The following is a 15,960-nucleotide window of genomic DNA, read 5'->3' on the forward strand; positions in this document are numbered from 1 at the left end:
ATTCTAAATCGAGAGTACAGGTTCTACATTATTTTCGACTCGATGACTGACTTGACTGTATATCACGGTCTTCTGTATATTGCCATGATTTCCATTAACCTGTTTTGAATTCTCATCATCATTTATAAATAATTCAAATTGACGTAACTATAATCCACTTCTTTTAAGTTCATTAAATAGACTACATTGGCACTTGTACTTTTGAGAAGATAATAGTGCATACGTGAAAAGAAGACTGGCTTTTGTGTGACTCGTCTTGATATGAGAATCTAATCTCGATCTTAACCTTAAAATTTCTCCGCATACGAGACGTTCGCGACATTAAAGTGCAATATGGATGCATGATTACTCGACTGTTTCCTTGACATCATTTTTCGTAACCGTGAAATAAGTACCATACTCGTATCTATATAAAACTATGGCGGTGAGTTAAGTTGTTATTTGAAATTACATTGTGATCTTATTTTTCTGTAAATTTGAATAATCTTTAAACGAATAAAAATTCATCGCTCACAAGATTACCAACAAATTTATGTGATTGCATACGAATTTCTCCATATACCTTTATAAGAATTAATGGATAAGAGTCTAGTGGCACAATCTTACATCCCTGTTTTAAATTATGGCAGTCCAAACTTTTAATCAACTTGTTAATAAAAATTCAAAATATAACTCTAACGCTGCTAAGGTAAGGAACGCTGTTTTTCCTTTTAGCCACCCACAAAAAGCACTAAGGTAGCGACGAGAGGAGCCAAACAAATACTGGAAGAAAATGCATCGACCCTCAGTTTTTACAGAAACATGGTATTTGGAGCAGCTGGTATTTACCTCACAGCAATGATGGTCTTCTTTGCATTCACCACTTTTACTATTGTATGAAACATTCTAACGAGTCAACTAATCTACCTATTAATTTGATAATATCGTGTGCTTGGCGTACCTACAACACGTAGCTGGTGTACTTCATGGAAATTTGGATTCTGTGATATATAAAGGCTTATTTAATTTTCACATTATTTGCAGTGCAATTCGGTACTTTGTGTTACATTGTTTGTAGTGGTCTAGCGCAGAGAATCTTGGAAATTCAAAGCACATTTTTAAGTCATAACGAATATTCATTATATTTTCACGTGACACGCTTGGCTGTATGATAGGTACTAGAATTCGGATAAAATGCGTTTACACAACTCCAAGACAAACTCGAATAATCGCAAACTCGGATAAAGCGGGCTTCGTTAAATCAGGGATCTACTATATTTGAAAAACTTTCAATAAACATACAATCCAACTTCCTATTTCACGATCGAATTATATTTAAGTATTATTAAGTTGAACACCCAACTGATGAAAATTTCAAATGACTAATTTTAAAAAGGTAGAGCTTCTTAAGAGAAGGTAAATCAAAGGTATATAATTCTTTTCTTCTTCTCTTCCTACTTTGATCATTTCAGACTTTGACAATATTAACGGGATTGATACACGTAGCTTGTTATCAATTCATGGCATATATGGCCCGTGCAAAGTATGCTGAATCTGGCCAGCTCATTGATTCAGGAGTTGACTTGAATATGGAAGGCGGAATCGCTGAGTGAGTGTACCACATTTTCTATGCACATCTATTATGCTAGATATTCCCCAGTTTTTATATTATTTGATTATTCAAGTCTTTTCTGTGATACAAACGTATAATTGAAAATATTCGTTCTTGGTTTTATAGCTTTCCTTTTCTCATAATTGAGAATCCATTGCATTTCGGGGGAGTTGTATGAATGTAATTATTATTAACTCATAGTATTGTTTATACCAAGAATGTGCAGTATTTTCATCATTTAGCAAATCATTCGAATTCCGCAACACTTTGAATGTATATTGGTAAATTACTGTAGGTCAATACTGGTAACAAATAGATTATTATGGAAGGAATTTGCGATATCGACTTGATGAAAAATTGTCATTCGCAGGCACGTTAAGGATCTGATCATCCTAACGTCCGGTGTACAAGTGCTGTCTCTGATTTCAAACTACTTCTGGTTTTTGTGGCTATTGGTGAGTGTGATAGGAAAATTTAGAATACATTTTGCAATATACGACAAGTACGAGCCTCGCATATTTCATTTCTCTCGACCAGCGACGTTATTTTTTTTATCAAAATGAGCGGCCAGGAATTCCTCTACGAGATTGAAGTTAGTAACGTTATCGTAACGAAACATTGGGGGAAACATCATTATTTTTAAAATTTTACTGCGATCCTTAAGAAACTAAGATTTCGAAATACGAGTCAGTTTTGTTTTATTACGGTTTACCGAATCTCAGATGATTCTAAAATCGCGACATAATGGTTTGTCTTCAGCATGAATCGTCACTGTACCGTTACTAACTTCAATATGATTTCTCACTGCACGTAGGCGTCATTTATACGCGTAATAAATCTATTGGTTTCTCATTTGTAATTCATAACCAGCGAGCTGACTAGTTCCGGTACTACCAGTTCAGAATTTTACAATTCCCGCTAACCGATGTACTGTGTTATTTTCCAGTTTTTTTTTTTTAATTTTTTTCTTCATATCGCTAATCGATTTAATTACTTTGGAGGTCACAATTATGGTCTAATAGTATCGTAAAAATAATCGCCAGTTCACGTCAGTATCACTTTGGAGATCTTCTGGAACTTGTTATTCATTCTCCATTTCCTTTTTAGTTTTTTTTTTACACTGCCGCCTTTTGTTAACTTCATTCTACCTATTGCATATTATACTCTTAAACAGGCGCCGCTGCGGGGGGGCTGGATGTTATGGACAAAAATACTGTCGCCGTGGTTTTTTGCCGCACCTCAGGAGCAGCCGGAGATTGACGAGAAAAAACAGCGCAAGATGGAGAGAAAAATGGCAAAGCGTCATTAATTGATTGTCCGCAATTACCGTCAGCGGGGACGAGGAGCGGGGGGGGGGGGGGGGGGGGCAAATGCAAATACACGCAATATACAAGTCAATCCTGTTCAAGTTTTTTTTCCATTTTCAACTTTACATCAACCGACATGTATTATTAATGTACATAAAAATTGCAGCATAATTGTTTGTTGTTCGTGAAATAAATAGTTTGCTTTGTCATCAAAAGTTCTCAACGTTAGCCAATTGACATCCTAAACCGCAATCGCGTATGTAACTTAATGTAGCAGTATATAATATAAACTGTTGTACAGGAACATTGGAAAAAAAAAAAACATAATACCATTTTGTGACTACTAAACCAGTTCAACGTATAAGCTTACGGTTTGAAGAGGGCTGTTTCTCTAGCCTAAGATGAAACTTCCACAACGGTAGGCTTTTAAATTATTCATGCGTACATGCTCGAAATTTATTCAAAATTATCGTCTACGTGATAGGGTCAACAATCGCACGTGGATCGTCAGTTGAGTTAGGTTCCGCTTTTTTCTCATCAAAGGAATAAAAGTCGATTATTCCCTTAGGTGATTAACCCAACCACGGGTATAATCTTCAACTTCATTCCCTCATTGCATAATGTGTTATTATTCAGGCAAACAACACGTATCGTCCGAACTATTTTATACTGATTCAACGATAGAATTAGGTATTTCGGGCCGGGTATATATACCTATAGCTTATACGTAAGTTGAAATGAAAAGAACAGAGAATGTACCCGATGCTGACGCGAATGTGGACATCAAAATTAATTTGCCGAATATTACAGGCCGGATTATAAATGCATACACGTTCTCGATCCATTGTATCGATTAGCTGTCGCTTGGGCCGGGACTTGCAACCGCCTCTTGTTGTAATTGATACAGGTAAACAAGAAATGACTGCGTGTACATTTACGTACATTGTTAAACCCTTCGTGGTCCTCGTGTGCCTTTCAAGGCACAACCGAAATTTAAATCTTGAATTTCTCCGAAATAAATGACGGAAATCAAATTTTTTATCACAGAATTCTTCACACCCTTGACATCGCTAACTTTCGGATGATGTACTATACACCCAGATGAGTGGCCCTGTTTTTTTCCAATTTTTTGAAATTCCGCAACACAAACCAGGACGCGTCGTCAACAAAGACTCAAGGGGACACCGACGGTCTGAAAAACAACTAGGGACACGATTGATTGAACCGATTTATATATGCACATTCTATCACACCTAAATAACTATTCGCAGAAAGGATCATGCAGTAAAAAATGAACAGAAATGATGTAACTCTGACTGTTTGCACTAGAACGTTGTGTTGATATAATTTATACTATTCTGACGGTAATGAATTGGCTTAGGTGTAAAATATTAATTAGGGACAGGAATTGATTCAATTATCTTATCGGTGAAGTGCTGATCGAGCAGCGAATAGCGTGGGCAATGCGATGCGACTCGAAGTTTAAGGTCGACCTCGTACATAAGTTGCATACTTTTCATACGTAAACCGGGTTCTCTTACACTGGATCATGTGACGCGTTCAGGCAGAGGCTGGAGATAAACTCGGGGGGTTCCACCACCTCTCATCCTTAGAACCTTTTGTCATATAAACGTCAAAGCAACAATGAACCCAGCTGTGTGTGCCTTATGCTCCTGCCGAGAACGCGCGAGTAAACTTACTGCTGGATTTCAAATTGATTGGACTGAAATTCGAAATAGCGTGTTAACGGTTCATTTGGATCGAAAAATTACATTTCACCATCACCGCAATGACTGGGATAGTTTTTCTACTGTGCATGTCGTTCGGCCTAATGAACGGTCCAGTTTTCGCCGATAAAAATAAATTGTCTAACGCCAGCTACTCGGAGAGGCAATTATGCCTGTCAACCAGCCTCGGATCGCATCAGACATCGCAGGTAGAGAACTCCGACGATTCCCAAAGGGCGGTACCGCTCTCTCGAAGTTCTTCGTGGTGGACCGACTTCCCCGTTCTGCCCTTGGTATTCGCTAATTCAAACACTATTCCGGAGGGTCCTTGCAGGAAACAGGTGCAACGGTACCTCAAGGAACTCGCCAATTCCACGCTGTGGGCCGTCCAGAGTAAGCTTGTTTCGATAATTTCCAATCTTTACCGACGATGCGGGCAACGAGTACGATTGATTTTCCCAGTTTGAAAAAATTAGAAATGTGATGAATTAGGGGCGCTGCCTGGTGTAACGCATTCAAACTTGCTTAGAACCGAAAACTGGTGATAATAACAGCAGCTTAGCCGTCCATCTTTTCACTATTGTTTTTACGTGCATAACGAGGGGTTGATCATTCATCGATTTCATGTAGGTACACCTAATTTCAAGATTACAAAGATTTCAGTGATTTCAATAGATTTCAAAAGAGTTTAAAAGATTTCAAAAGATTTCGGATGATTCCAGAGGATTTCAAAGGATTTTTTCAAAGGGGAATTTCAAGAGATTTCAAAGATTATAGAAGATTTCAGAAGATTTCTGAAAAAGTGTACACCAGATTTCACCAGCGATTAACCCATTGCTTCATGCCTACGAAACCGCTATAGCAAACGCCTGATATTTCCCGCACCGACTATCAGTACAAGTTGTTGCACTGATGTATGTTGTATAATGAGTTAATAAAGGTTACTTAAATTCTCCCAACTCTGCGATGTATCAGGGGTTAACAAGCACTTAGTCCGAATTAATCAATCAATTCTTTGGAGTCGTAAATCGACCTTCACTCATACTGAGGATTATTTTTGTACCAATTAGCGATCGTTGAAGATATTATTGGTAATAAAAATTTTTAATGTAGTTATACCGATTGGTAAAAACTAGGAGATGTAAATATTCTTCGATACCTTTTGTGATCCTTGCGTAAGTTGGATCGTTATCGATGGAAATTTTAATGGTTACATGATACTTAATTTGATTTATAATTTCGCATCGTCATCAAGCAACGTTTGCATATTTTCATATACCATACGCATTACGCGCACCGCATTTATGAAACTGCAGAAAAACTAACAGTCAGACGTTGAAGTAATTACGACGCGACCATGAACTGGTTGCAGATGCATTTATACTTTTGATTCAATTTGATCCTTGAGCATCTCATAACTTTCAGCCTAAAAATGTAACATGATATGAATTGCGAACAATACGTGTGTAACTAAAGTATCACAATCTCGCTCTGCATCCACGCATAACATAATCTCGTACAAGAGTACAGGTATACCTTATACATATAACGTTATATGCAGATACCAAGTGAGATTGTTCCTTGAAGTTTCCTCTTTAATTGAGTTTTTGCATATATTATCTGTACACATTTTATAAGTCGAACAACATCACACTTTTATTAATATTCAATTGATTTACACTATCTGACGTCAATGAAACTGGATGCAGGCCTCGAGTGCCCACAATAATTATATCTACGGCCAAGCACACGTAAATGTATGCAAATTGTCTGTTAATGGAATTAAAGAATAGAAGGTTCTCTGTGAATCAATATTATCCAACACAGTAATAAGTTCATGTGTCTCATTATCGTTCATTATCTTATCAAGTAATATTATAATCAGCTATATGTTTAGCGAAGTATGGAGGTGATCAACTAAGCAAGATGATATCACAAATTTGAACCATCGCACTTGGACGGTAGAATTTTTTTTGCTACGTACATACATCCAGTATTAACTACGACTGCGGTGAAGAATGTCAAGGGATAGTTATAAAGGTTGCTGAGTTTTCCGGCGAAAGAAAGAAAAAAAAAATTTAATTGCTTGCATTGCATGGTCAAGTGAAAAAATACTATTTCAGTGTTCGACGCCTCAACGAAGCATCCAGACGGCGTGCTACACGGTCATACCAAACATTTGGGAAACTTCGACCAATGCTACAACTTACGAGCAAAACTTCCGCCGGATGAATTCTCTGACACTGAAGAGCCTGACGAGGTCGAGGGTCGCTACTGTTTGGTTCGCTTGCGTTACCAGCGGAAAGGTGTGGTACCGAAACGCCCGGAAATTTTCACCCTCGACTTTGACCCAAATCTATCCGTCTGGAACGCGATTGACGTAAGCGACTCTCATTACCAAGAGGATTCACTCCCAAGCCCTGCAGCTTTATCCAAGTGAATTATCAATTCAAAGTACACGCATAAGAGTCCCGTCCATCCTCGTACGTACATACATTTATGACCCTACTTAAAATTTTATTTTGTTTCTACAGTACAGGGGAGACTTTCGCCGTGTCAAACGACACTCTGTGTACCTGTCGCTTTGCGTTCCGGCTAGCTGCAGCTCTCAAGATGTTGCGGCGGCGTTGACGGATCCTTTAAAGGAGTTGGCGGACGCCCGAGAAATAGACCTGAATGTTACAGTGAAGCCATCGCTTTGCCAAGCACGTAGCGATGTCCCCAAGGATTTCACCATGGGGTTAAAGGTTTTTCTGTAAGAGAAGTCAAAATTACTTTATGCTCTTGATATCCGGTGAGTGGATCGAGCCGACGAACAAGAACATAACGAACAATTTCCCATCCAGTATCATAGTTGTGGCGCTGTGCGTCCTCGTGGTAGCAGGCTCGTGGTACGACATCAGCATCTATTCTCTGAAGGAACCAGCCAAGGACAACGAACTCGGAGACTTCTTCCTCTGCTTTTCCGCACGACGCAACTTGCGCTCTATTTTTTTCACCGAGAGTTCTCATCGTGGTCTCGATTGCATAAATTTGATCCGTTTCTTCTTCATGGCATGCGTAATATTCGGTCACAGATTGATGCAGTACTGCGGCTACCCGCTCGTGGAGTCAACGTACCTCGAAAAGGTCAATGCATGTGTCTCGTAGGAGTAATAAGAGCGCATCGTACATTACGTACCTTATACTCGTTAACAAATCAAGTAACCGACTCGTGTGTAAGCCCTTCCCAGCTAGCACACTTATCCAGAGGCTGGCTGTCATTCGACTACAAAAAGTCGACTATTTATCGAATTACAAAAATTTCGACGCATTGTTGGCATAAATGAGTCAAAACGTCGGCTATTATTCAATGGCTATGAATCATCAAAAAACTGGACTTAAAGTTGACATGCGGTATACTTCATGTTTACGAATTTCCTCTGAAATGTCGAGTATAAGGTGATTCGACTAGACAACCCGTTGTCACCTTATTCCACTTACCACTGGAAAGTCAAGTGAAGGTTTGTGATGTTTTACAGACAAATAATTGTTTATGTGAGCGCATTCATTGTGCCGAATGAACGTCAACGTCTGGTGGCAGTCAGACTGACTAATCGCTACCTCATACTTGACGCCAGATGACTATTAGTCCACGTAATTAGCCAACTTGCAAATTATCGCCTTTTTGTCTTGACTGCTCACAGTCAACTGAAAACCTAATAATAGTTGGTGCCGAGTGTTGCCTTTACCACAACATTTCAGAGGACATTCGCGCACTCTTAGCCAGTGTACAGTGAAACGATAGGCTCGTAATATACCTATTCCCAGTTGACTTGAAATAGTTGACTGATAATTTCTGTCGATACTAAGTCAACTAACAGCCAACAGTGTGCTACCTGGGACGTTAACTGTGCGATTATCCGGTATTTTCGTTTCGCTCCATCAGGCCTACGCCGTACCCTTTTCTTCGATAATATTCAACGGACCGATCATCGTCGACGGGTTCTTCGGTGTCGGAGGTCTTCTTCTGGCCTACGGTGTGCTTCGTGAACTTGATCGGAGTAAACGGTTGAATTTCACTGCGCTCATACTGATCAGATTTTTACGGTGAGTTCAACGTACGCATATGCAGGCTCTCATATTCATTAACTACACGATGATAAAGAAAGATCTAGAGATAAAGATTCGCTTCGTATCACGGCAGGTTGACACCTCTTTACATGCTAGTCGTCTTGTTCAATGCTACCGTGATGCCGATGATGGGATCCGGTCCGTACTGGGAAGCCAGAGTGGGTTTTGAAAGGGATAATTGCGCGAAAAATTGGTGGACTAATCTCTTGTATATTAACAACTACGTACATCCCAACAAGATGGTTAGTATTGCGACGTTCCAGATGCTCTCTGATCTTCACCATTTTGTCGCAGTCAATGCGTGCATTCTGTTGATCGGACCATAGGTCGTAAGAAATTGACGTGTAACACCTGCTCTACGCTTTTTCACAGTGTATGTTTCAATCCTGGTATTTATCGGTGGATTATCACCTTCACATCATGGGACTCTTTGTCTTATGGGCTTATTGGCAACTTCCGAGAAGACTGGGCTACCCGTTCCTCTGTGGTTTGATCGCATTGGGCATTGCCATTCCCTTCGTCATTACCTATGTTCAGGACCAGCAACCATTATTCCTAGGATTGCCTTTGTGAGTAAAATTCACGCCTAGTGACGGAACAATTTAATCATAATCGTAGCCACATCATACAATTCTTTCTCGTCTTCCAGCATGCGGGAAGCTAGAAATGATCCGTATTTCGTCGGTCACTATATTAAATCACACATGAGAATTGGTCCCTACATGGTTGGCGTATTGGCTGGGGCAATTGTCTACGACCATAAAGATGCCACGTGGAGACTCCCCAAGGTAATGATACTAAGAGGAAAAGAAAAAAGAAAACTTGACGACGAGAAATTGAATCCTTGATCATTTCTCTTCCACAAGGTGTCGTGCCAATACTACTGCCATTCATGTAAAAAAATATATCATTCTGCATTTCAGGGTTGGTCACGATTTCTTTTTATTTTACTGGCAGTCGGATTCACTGTCATTAGCCAGTATTTGGCTACCAAGTATTTCGACCCCAATAGTGAGCTGCATCCACTTGAGACAGCCGCCTACGCTGGGTTCCACAGAGCAGCGTTTGCTCTTGGAGTATGTTCGATCGTTGTTCTGATCACAATTGGGGATGGTTTGGGTAGGTTGGAGGATCTTGCAGATTCCGAAACGCGATGGGAATTATGTTTTGCTTGGATATACAGGATGGTCAAATGTTTCATTCGTTACATTTTCAGACTTTCATTACAACTTTATGACACCACGCTGGGTCCCACCCCTTGCGAGACTCACTTACGGTGCTTATCTTGTCCACAATATTAAGCAATCCTACGACGTCGGTGCTACTAGAAGCCCTCGCATATTTGCCATTAACAGCTGCGTAAGTTATGTTTCACTCGATACATTATATGTAATGCACGCTATGTTGCCATTCATACGTAATTGCGTGGTAGCATAGAGTTGACTTTTTCTTAACGACATCGTGTATTGCAAAACGAACGAGCAAGTTTTACAATTTTCCACATTTCAGCTTTGGGAATTCGTGCCAGACATGGTCTACACCTTTGGTATATCTCTGCTGCTGTCCGTGGTTGTCGAAGGGCCGATACGAAAGATTGAGAAGTTCATACTCACGAAACGACCAACCAAATATCCCGCGGAAGCGTGAGTGTCTTTACAAGAAATATAAATATAAATAATACATCTTGCATAATACGATAACCGGGTCGGCAAAAGTTCCACCTTCTTGGTACTAGCTGATATAAGGGTATATCAGATATAAATTTCACTATTGCTACTCGATATTGATGACTGGCGTAAAAATTTAGAACATTGTCGCTCTAACTACGGTACAATTGCATCTTATTTTTTTATTTTCAGATCGAATTCCAACGGCATCAAAAAGAGCAACTGAAAACGACCAAAGGCTATAATTATGCGAATTGCCGCTTTGCATATTGTACAATATATGTATAGGTAAACTCGTAGTTGGTACATCGATGCTGTAGTGTGAATACTTGCATATACCCTAGTTTGTAATTTCGTATCATGTTATTTTTGTACATAGAATTATTTATCTCGATTACCATAGGATCTTATACAAATGTCACGTTCTAGTGTTATACCCTGTAATACATGTGATACTTACAGGATTTGGGGTGACCTAGAACAAAGATGTGAAATAAAATTTCATAATCAAGTAAGTGGATCGTAGTAAGTTGACACCGAGAAAAACAAGTTACATGTATCAACAAAAATAAATTTGTAGTTGTTAAGCTTGCACACGTGAAATTAAACAACTGTCGTGTGCAGAATTGTAATCAAATGTATACAAAACTGGGGGGTGAATTTGTGAAAGTTCTGTGCGTAAATTTCAATAGACGAATAAAAACAAAAGGAATGCCAAAGAAAGAAGAAAACAAATACCGTATTACGCGAATATTTTAATCACCATTTGCTGATTGATCTACAAAATTGTGCGAAATTTTCGATTGCTTGCATCACAAGGTGGAACCGTAAATGGCTTCATGAACAATTTAAAACAAATGGCAACTGCGGAACGTGATGAAACTGGAATCTGGTTTGGACATCGAAGATGCAAGTAGCGATAAAAAAAACTTTTACCTTGGGTTGCTTTAATGCGATCTACGTGGAGCTAAGTACCTGATTATTCATATCAAGATCTATACGAATAAAAGTACAATACTAGGCTATAAAACATATATATCCCATATGCGTACTGTTCGATATTCAAACACGAAGTGCCCACATTCTTAAAATTGTATGCAATCCACGTAAATATAATATCCTCTACCTTTACTATAATATCGTAATAATTTTTCACTATGATACAGTCAAGAGTAACATAACAGGAAATGATGCAGTTTTCAAATTAAACAAATACGCGCTTTTGTCTCTGGCGCTCGCCATATTTGAACCTGGTGTCGCGTCAAAAAGGTGTGGACTGAAGGAACGTTTACGGAAGAATTAGTGATAGTCATAAAATTGAGCGCTTAAACATGAATATTACACAGTAGATGCGACACTTAGCGTATTTAGATTTAAAAATTTGCGTTCATTAGTACGATGCATCGTGTCAACGATCCCGACAACACGTGTGTTTGTGTTGCGTAAATTTGAAGCGTTTCGTCGTTGGTGGTTTCATACGCAAACCGTTTCAACTTGACCGCGTTAATTTAAGGTAAAAAGGCTGGCAAGGGTAACGTGAACTGCCGATTGCGCACATACGTGTGACCATCGTAACTTGACAGTTCAAAAGCAGTGAAAAAGGCATGAGTGGTAAACAAGGTCAGGGAACTGTGCACTCTGCCACACCTTGTGTTCTATGGCCGTATAGTGGTTTGAAGGTGTGAAATGACGGTTTGAAACAAGTGAAACAGCGGTTACAAAATCGTGCAATATAACCTAAAATCAAGGATGAGTGCAAGAACGACGGTTACGATGATCGAGCAAGATTGCAGCGCTGTAACGTGTAAATAGCACCGTAATACTGGATTGCAACGATGTTTCACCACCGGGTTAGCTTGCAGTAGCTAATTACAATAACCAAGCGATATTTTCCTGTTTCATCGAATCGATATACTCATGTATTATCGTTCCGTATTACAATAATTTTTTTCATGTTCAGAGCGACGTTCATGGTTCTCTGAGGTTATGTGAATGGAGTTTTAGTTTCTTACTTTATAGTTAGAACCCGCAGCCAAGTACTTAAATCTATAGTAATGTCACGGGATGCAAGAGAGAAACTTATTTCCCAAAATAACGGCGACTCTAGAAAATATGAGTTGAGGGTTGATGTTCAGACCTAAGCAACTGTGCAAGGGTATCGAGTTTTGAAACTCGCTCGCTGTTCGGAAAGTGGCCTAGAAACACGATTGTTTCAAAGCTACAGGTATGATCGTTGCGCCAGGCAAAGTATAGAAAGGATGGTGTCGAACGTCGTCACCCTGACTCCGATACGGCGCCGCTGTCTCTTCCTTCTCATTGTTATATTGGTGCCCTGCTGTATACTGAATCTCATATCTTCACCTGAAATGCATGAGGAAACTTCCCTGCAGAACAACATAGCGGAGTTGCACGCAAAGCTCCAGCACCTCAACGCCAAGTACATGAACAGTCAGGAGGAGATTAATTTGTTATCGCATCAGCTGTCTCAACTCTTGGACAGCAGCCATACTCTTCCTGATATCCAGTTTTTGATCAACAACGGTAGCTCCAACAACACCAGCATCAAGTTACCGTCGATTTACAATTTTTTGCCTCATTTACTATACGATGCTAATAGCCTTCGTCCAGCCTTCTTTCAAGGTAAAGGTCGCACTGGAGCCAGTGTTGTGCTCGGTGTTCCAACCGTCAAGAGAGAAGTTCAAAGCTACCTGCTCGCCACGCTTAAGAACTTGATCGATTTCATGAGCAGTTCAGAAGCAGCTGAAACGATTATCGTTGTATTCGTAGCTGAGGTGAGAGGATACTATTTATAATTTGTAAAAGCAAAATTTGTTAATGGAACAATTCCTGTATGATTATGCGACAATTGGATTACAAATAATTACAAATATTTTTTACTGATGGTTTTTTTTTTTTTTTTTTACAGACCGACTTGGAATACGTTGCCTATGTTGCCAAGCAAATTGAGGTTCAGTAAGTTGAATCAGCAAATCATATTTACATTATTCGTCATGTGAATACTTGTTTCATTAGGTTCCCCGAAGAGTGTGAAGTTGGACTAATAGAGGTGATATCTCCATCTACGCACTACTACCCTGATTTGAGTAAACTTCGTGACACGTTAGGTGACAATCACCAGCGTGTCGTTTGGAGGACCAAACAAAATCTAGACTTTGCATTTCTTATGTCGTATGCTCGTAATAAAGGGACATTTTACGTTCAACTAGAAGATGATATACTGGCAAAAAAGAGTTTTATAACAACCATGAAATCTTATGCTTTGCGCAAAATTAGTTCAAGGGAGGAATGGTTTGTACTTGATTTTTGCCAGCTGGGTTTCATAGGTACATTCAAATGCTCTACTTAAAATTAAAGTCATGTAATTGCCATTTTTCGGTCCCACTTACCGCTAACCGTTTCTGTTATAGGAAAAATGTTCAAATGCGTGGATTTACCTTGGCTTGTACAATTTATCTTGATGTTTCACAATGACAAGCCTGTGGATTGGTTGCTAGATCATCTAGTGTCTACAAAGGTTTGCAATTTGGACAAAGACAGTGTAAGTGTTCAATTGAATTCATAACATCGTTAATGGCAATCTAATATAATGCTTGGATTTTTACATTGCAGAAACATTGTAAGATGGCTAAAGCTGAATTATGGTTGCACTACAAACCGTCGCTCTTTCAACACATCGGCACTCATTCTTCGTTGAAAGGAAAAGTACAAAAACTAAAGGTTTGCAGGCAATTCGATAATATTGGTCGAAAGAAAGTTTGTCTAAATCGCGTGATAATTATACATGAGATTTCATTAATTTTTGGTTATTCTTCATCAACAGGACAATCAGTTTGGAAAAATAACGCTGTTTTATGGGCACATAAATCCTGACGCGACAGTGGAAACGCAAATAAAGCCCTATAAACAATACACCTTGCAAAAAGCATACAAAGGCGAATCATTCTTCTGGGGGCTTTTGCCGCAGCCGGGAGACCATTTGCGTTTCAAGTTCATTGATCCAATTTTTATAAAGAAGTGTGCATTTTACTATTATAACTTTATATGATACTGTATTCGATTACATCATTCAAACACGAATTGAACTTAATGTCCAACTTTATTATGAACGATATTTTTCACAGATATTTGTTCCGTAGTGGGAATGCGGAGCATCCATTGGATCGATTTTATAACACTACTGTTGAAGTTTTGCCTGCAGATTTTGTATCGATCAATAGAAATGCAAACAACGTTACGGAGGATGGTTACATCATCATAGGTGCTTATACCGTACCTATTACATTGCCTGAACAGAAATATTATTAATCACATTCGATATTTTTCTCTAGGTAAATTTGATACGCTCGGAGTAGCCGAAGGTACGGTGGACAGCAGTTTAGGAAAAATAGCGGTATTACGTCTGACTGTTCATAGCGAGAGTGACAACTGGGCTATTCTTTCTGAGGTGCGTAAAAATCATATCCTTGCATACGTGCAGTTTGACTTTACTGTTTGTTTTCGGCCTCATGATTTGAATTACTCAAACCACGAGGAAATACTTGCATATTTACCATAAACTGATTCGTAATGAGTGGTTTTTTAGTAATAGTCATTTAAGGAGATGGCATTTGTCAGTTTGCAGTGTTTTACGCTTATTTACCATATTCGAGATCTAAATGAATTTTTTCGTAATTACACGCAGATACACATTGTGGAGGAGCAGCCGAGCTGACACGCAGAAGGAGAATCTCGCCGATTTTTTCGTTACTGAACTCATTTATTACACATAAACACATATACAAATAATTTATTTACATGCCAGATATATGTATACCTATAATAATATTTCGTATGTATTTCGCACCAATGTATAGTATTTTTATTCTGAAGAGGCAAAAAGTGATTGGAAATATGTATACATATAACAGATTTACATGTGTATGTCATATATATATATATATATATTACAGATATAATTCTTAATGTTGATGTAGATAAAAGATTCTATGATGCGTTTAATTTCCAACACATGTTCGACACGTACTTAGGCGACATAAGGTACAGTCGTTTGTTGCATATAATTTTTGAGATTTATTTATTTCTTACTTATTTTATTTTGTTTTACATTATTGTGGTTAATTTTGTCTGGATATTTTATGATCTGTATGAGAAATTGCATTTTCTTTCGCCATTCCGAGTACCCGATGTAGGTATTTGGTGATTATACAACTGTACATATTATGTAATTTCGTTAACAGTTCTTGATAGTTTAATAATCGCAAACAATATTTATTGCAGTTTTTGCAAAAACAGTTTTTATGTGCGTTAACAATTGTCTTTCACGAGATCTGAACAAAAAATTATATGGATGTATTTTAATAAGATTAATTGAAATTTTATGAAGATAAGATGATGTTTGGAACAAAGCTTATATTGAATAAACCACTTCTCTACTGTGGATAAATTTTATGCTTCTAAACTTGACCTCTATAATTATTTTTTTCGTACATCTCCCGATCCTCCGACTTTTATAACTGACGAAAATTTAGGCATGT

General features: G+C 38.6%; 3 protein-coding genes across 3 annotated transcripts; all 3 read left to right on the forward strand.

The window, feature by feature from the left end:
- Positions 1–27: 27 nt before the first annotated feature.
- On the forward strand, positions 28–3,113 carry LOC124298358 (transmembrane protein 208). The gene is made up of 5 exons (XM_046750245.1): positions 28–424; positions 715–873; positions 1,452–1,588; positions 1,962–2,046; positions 2,766–3,113. The coding sequence occupies exons 1-5, from the start codon at positions 419–421 to the stop codon at positions 2,898–2,900; spliced, it is 522 nt and encodes a 173-aa protein (XP_046606201.1). The 5' UTR covers positions 28–418; the 3' UTR covers positions 2,901–3,113.
- A 1,423-nt stretch (positions 3,114–4,536) lies between these two features.
- Positions 4,537–11,037, forward strand: LOC124298350 (nose resistant to fluoxetine protein 6-like). The gene is made up of 12 exons (XM_046750223.1): positions 4,537–5,018; positions 6,749–7,005; positions 7,160–7,380; positions 7,472–7,754; positions 8,554–8,714; positions 8,812–8,980; positions 9,111–9,307; positions 9,388–9,526; positions 9,662–9,857; positions 9,955–10,097; positions 10,248–10,381; positions 10,598–11,037. Exons 1-12 carry the CDS (start codon positions 4,688–4,690, stop codon positions 10,629–10,631), a joined length of 2,265 nt encoding a protein of 754 aa, XP_046606179.1. The 5' UTR covers positions 4,537–4,687; the 3' UTR covers positions 10,632–11,037.
- A 628-nt stretch (positions 11,038–11,665) lies between these two features.
- On the forward strand, positions 11,666–15,884 carry LOC124298356 (alpha-1,3-mannosyl-glycoprotein 4-beta-N-acetylglucosaminyltransferase B). The gene is made up of 9 exons (XM_046750237.1): positions 11,666–13,197; positions 13,332–13,378; positions 13,439–13,749; positions 13,834–13,964; positions 14,036–14,143; positions 14,247–14,440; positions 14,548–14,684; positions 14,755–14,870; positions 15,108–15,884. Exons 1-9 carry the CDS (start codon positions 12,664–12,666, stop codon positions 15,135–15,137), a joined length of 1,608 nt encoding a protein of 535 aa, XP_046606193.1. The 5' UTR covers positions 11,666–12,663; the 3' UTR covers positions 15,138–15,884.
- Positions 15,885–15,960: the final 76 nt, after the last annotated feature.

This window comes from Neodiprion virginianus, chromosome 2 (genome assembly GCF_021901495.1).
Source record: "Neodiprion virginianus isolate iyNeoVirg1 chromosome 2, iyNeoVirg1.1, whole genome shotgun sequence".
Classification (NCBI taxonomy): Eukaryota; Metazoa; Arthropoda; class Insecta; order Hymenoptera; family Diprionidae; genus Neodiprion; species Neodiprion virginianus.

Excerpts from the sequence above, each read along its gene's own strand:
- LOC124298358 (XM_046750245.1), top strand. Across the intron at positions 874-1,451 it reads CATTCACCACTTTTACTATT|ACTTTGACAATATTAACGGG; the intron begins GTATGAAACATT and ends TGATCATTTCAG. Across the intron at positions 1,589-1,961 it reads ATGGAAGGCGGAATCGCTGA|GCACGTTAAGGATCTGATCA; the intron begins GTGAGTGTACCA and ends TGTCATTCGCAG.
- LOC124298350 (XM_046750223.1), top strand. The coding sequence starts at position 4,688 with ATGACTGGGATAGTTTTTCTACTGTGCATGTCGTTCGGCCTAATGAAC. Across the intron at positions 5,019-6,748 it reads CACGCTGTGGGCCGTCCAGA|TGTTCGACGCCTCAACGAAG; the intron begins GTAAGCTTGTTT and ends ATACTATTTCAG. Across the intron at positions 8,715-8,811 it reads ATACTGATCAGATTTTTACG|GTTGACACCTCTTTACATGC; the intron begins GTGAGTTCAACG and ends GTATCACGGCAG.
- LOC124298356 (XM_046750237.1), top strand. The coding sequence starts at position 12,664 with ATGGTGTCGAACGTCGTCACCCTGACTCCGATACGGCGCCGCTGTCTC. Across the intron at positions 14,441-14,547 it reads GATCCAATTTTTATAAAGAA|ATATTTGTTCCGTAGTGGGA; the intron begins GTGTGCATTTTA and ends TATTTTTCACAG. Across the intron at positions 14,871-15,107 it reads ACTGGGCTATTCTTTCTGAG|ATACACATTGTGGAGGAGCA; the intron begins GTGCGTAAAAAT and ends AATTACACGCAG.